Consider the following 2,250-nt stretch of genomic DNA (forward strand, 5'->3'; position numbering starts at 1 on the left):
ACCGAAGAGGACAGGCTCGGGCAGGGGAAGCAGATAGTCCTAAATCGCTAAGTCAGTGGGCTGGGAATCCAGAACCTGCATATTTGAACCTCCGCTGGGCGCCCGCGTCTCACGCCGTCCCTTCTCCCTAGCTCGGCGCCATGGCGTCCCAGGGTCGTCGGCGGAGGCCGCCCCGAAGGCCCGAGACGGTGGTACGAGGGGAGGCGGCCGAAACGGACTCGGAACTCTCTGCGTCCTCGTCCGAGGAGGAGGAGCTGTACCTGGGTCCCTCGGGCCCGACGCGCGGCCGCCCAACAGGACTACGGGTGGCTGGGGAAGCCGCAGAGACCGACTCGGACCCGGAGCCGGAACCTACGGCCGCGCCCAGGGACTTGCCTCCGCTTGTGGTGCAGCGGGAAACGGCCGGGGAGGCCTGGGGCGCGGAGGAGGCCCCGGCGCCCGCCCCCGCGCGCTCGCTGCTGCAGCTCCGGCTGGCCGAGAGCCAGGCGCGGCTGGACCACGACAAAAAAAAAGCGTGCGCCTGGCGCGGGGGGACCTCTGCGCGCTGGCCGAGCGCCTGGACATCGTGGCCAGCTGCCGCCTGCTGCCCGACATCCGCGGCGTACCAGGAACTGAGCCTGAGCAAGACCCGGGACCGCGGGCCTAACCATGACCCACTCCTCTCCTGACTCTGGGACCTGGTTCTGTATCCTATATATTCCCCCCACTTCCCGTCTTGATGTCACCCTCAGGTCTAACTCCAACCCCTGGATTATGCAGTGTGTGGAGGCGGGGCGGAGGGGGTGATGGTGCTCAGCCCCGCCCCTTGCTTCTGGTTCCTCCTGGTGGTCCTGCCCCTGCCCACTGATTCCTAGCCTGTGTCTGAGGCTTGGCTTCAGCCCCTGGGTAATTGGCCACTCCTTGATCTGTCTCTATCCTGGGGGCTCACTGTGCCCCATCTTTCCTTGCGTTCTGCCTTCCCGAATTTGGTTTCTGCTCCCAGGGGCTGATGCTGCTTATTCCCACGGGAGCCCCAGAATCTGGCGCAGATTCCCTAGCACGTTCCATCACTCCTTAGCTCCACCTCTGGTCCCAGCTACATTTCTGGAATTTCATCCCCTTAGGCTGAGCCCTTTTTCTGCTCCCCAGGCTTGGCCCTGGTTCTGTCTCCTGGTTCTAGTCCTTGCTCTGCCATCTCCTGGCTTCTTTTCCTCCAGGCTTGGTCTCATTTCCTGGGTCCAGTTGTACCCGTAGGATTGGTTTTGACTATTTTTGCTTTTCCCATCCTGCTTATACTACCTGCCTGATTCTGGGCTCCGGAGGCCCCATACGGGTTTCCTTCATGAGGCCCAAGATGGGGACCCCCTCCTGACCCAGGGGGTCCTCCTCCCCACTCTCCACGCCCAAGATGGCATCGCTCCAGACCCAAGTAGGTGTGTCCTCCACACCCTCCAGGCCAGGGTGGCACTCTGTGCCCAAGCTCCCGATACAAGATTGGCCTCTCTGACTCTCCAGGCAGTGGCAACATTCAGTCACTTAGGGCCCAATACAGCCTGCCCCGGCACTTTGGGCGCAATGTGACACCACTGTGGATGAGGACCACAGGCATGGTGTTTGCTCATTGTGTTGACTCCAGGATGCTAAGAGGACTTAGATTTCTGGCTCAGCTCAGGGTCTGGGGTCAGTTCCTTTTTTGTGCCCCTTCTCACCTGCTCCTTCTGGTCCCAGCTCTAGCCCCTCGGTCCCATTCACATTTATTCCCCTCCCCATTCTTTTATCCCAACCTGAAGCTGAAATCTGAGCCCCCAGGATGGAGAGGTGGGGAAGCATGCTCTATGGCAGACTCATTAAAATGCAAAACATTTACTGATATGGTCAGTTCCTCTTGTCTCCCCTGCTAAGGGCGGGGATGCGGGTTAGTTGGTGACTTCACTGGGGGTGCAGCAGCCAGTCTGGGCCCTCACAGAGCTCACAGTCCCCTGGGGGAGACAGACATTAATAAAATATTCTCATAAATACATGGATAGTTTTAATAGTTATGATTTATAGTTTAGCTATAATTTTTCCGGCACTATGATTAGTGCCATGAAGAAGTACAGGAGTTTTGCGAGGGCGTAACATCCGGCTGGTCAGATAGCTTTGCTGAGGAAGTGATGCGTGATGTTGAGCTGAACCCTAAAGGTCTAACTAGGTGAAACTGGAATGGGGTGCAGAAGAGTTGTAGGCAGGAGAAATAGCATAAGCAAAGGCCGTGAGAAGGGAACATAACCT

General features: G+C 58.4%; 1 protein-coding gene across 1 annotated transcript in view; it reads left to right on the forward strand.

The window, feature by feature from the left end:
- BLOC1S3 (biogenesis of lysosomal organelles complex 1 subunit 3) overlaps window positions 1-1,997 on the forward strand; it is a 2,388-nt gene extending 391 nt beyond the window's left edge. The window contains 2 exon segments of the mRNA XM_015589262.2: window positions 132-501; window positions 504-1,997. Coding sequence (XP_015444748.2) covers window positions 141-501; window positions 504-646 — 504 coding nt within the window. The 5' untranslated portion in view covers window positions 132-140 and the 3' untranslated portion in view covers window positions 647-1,997.
- Window positions 1,998-2,250: the final 253 nt, after the last annotated feature.

This window comes from Pteropus alecto, unplaced genomic scaffold (genome assembly GCF_000325575.1).
Source record: "Pteropus alecto unplaced genomic scaffold, ASM32557v1 scaffold194, whole genome shotgun sequence".
NCBI classification, from domain to species: Eukaryota; Metazoa; Chordata; class Mammalia; order Chiroptera; family Pteropodidae; genus Pteropus; species Pteropus alecto.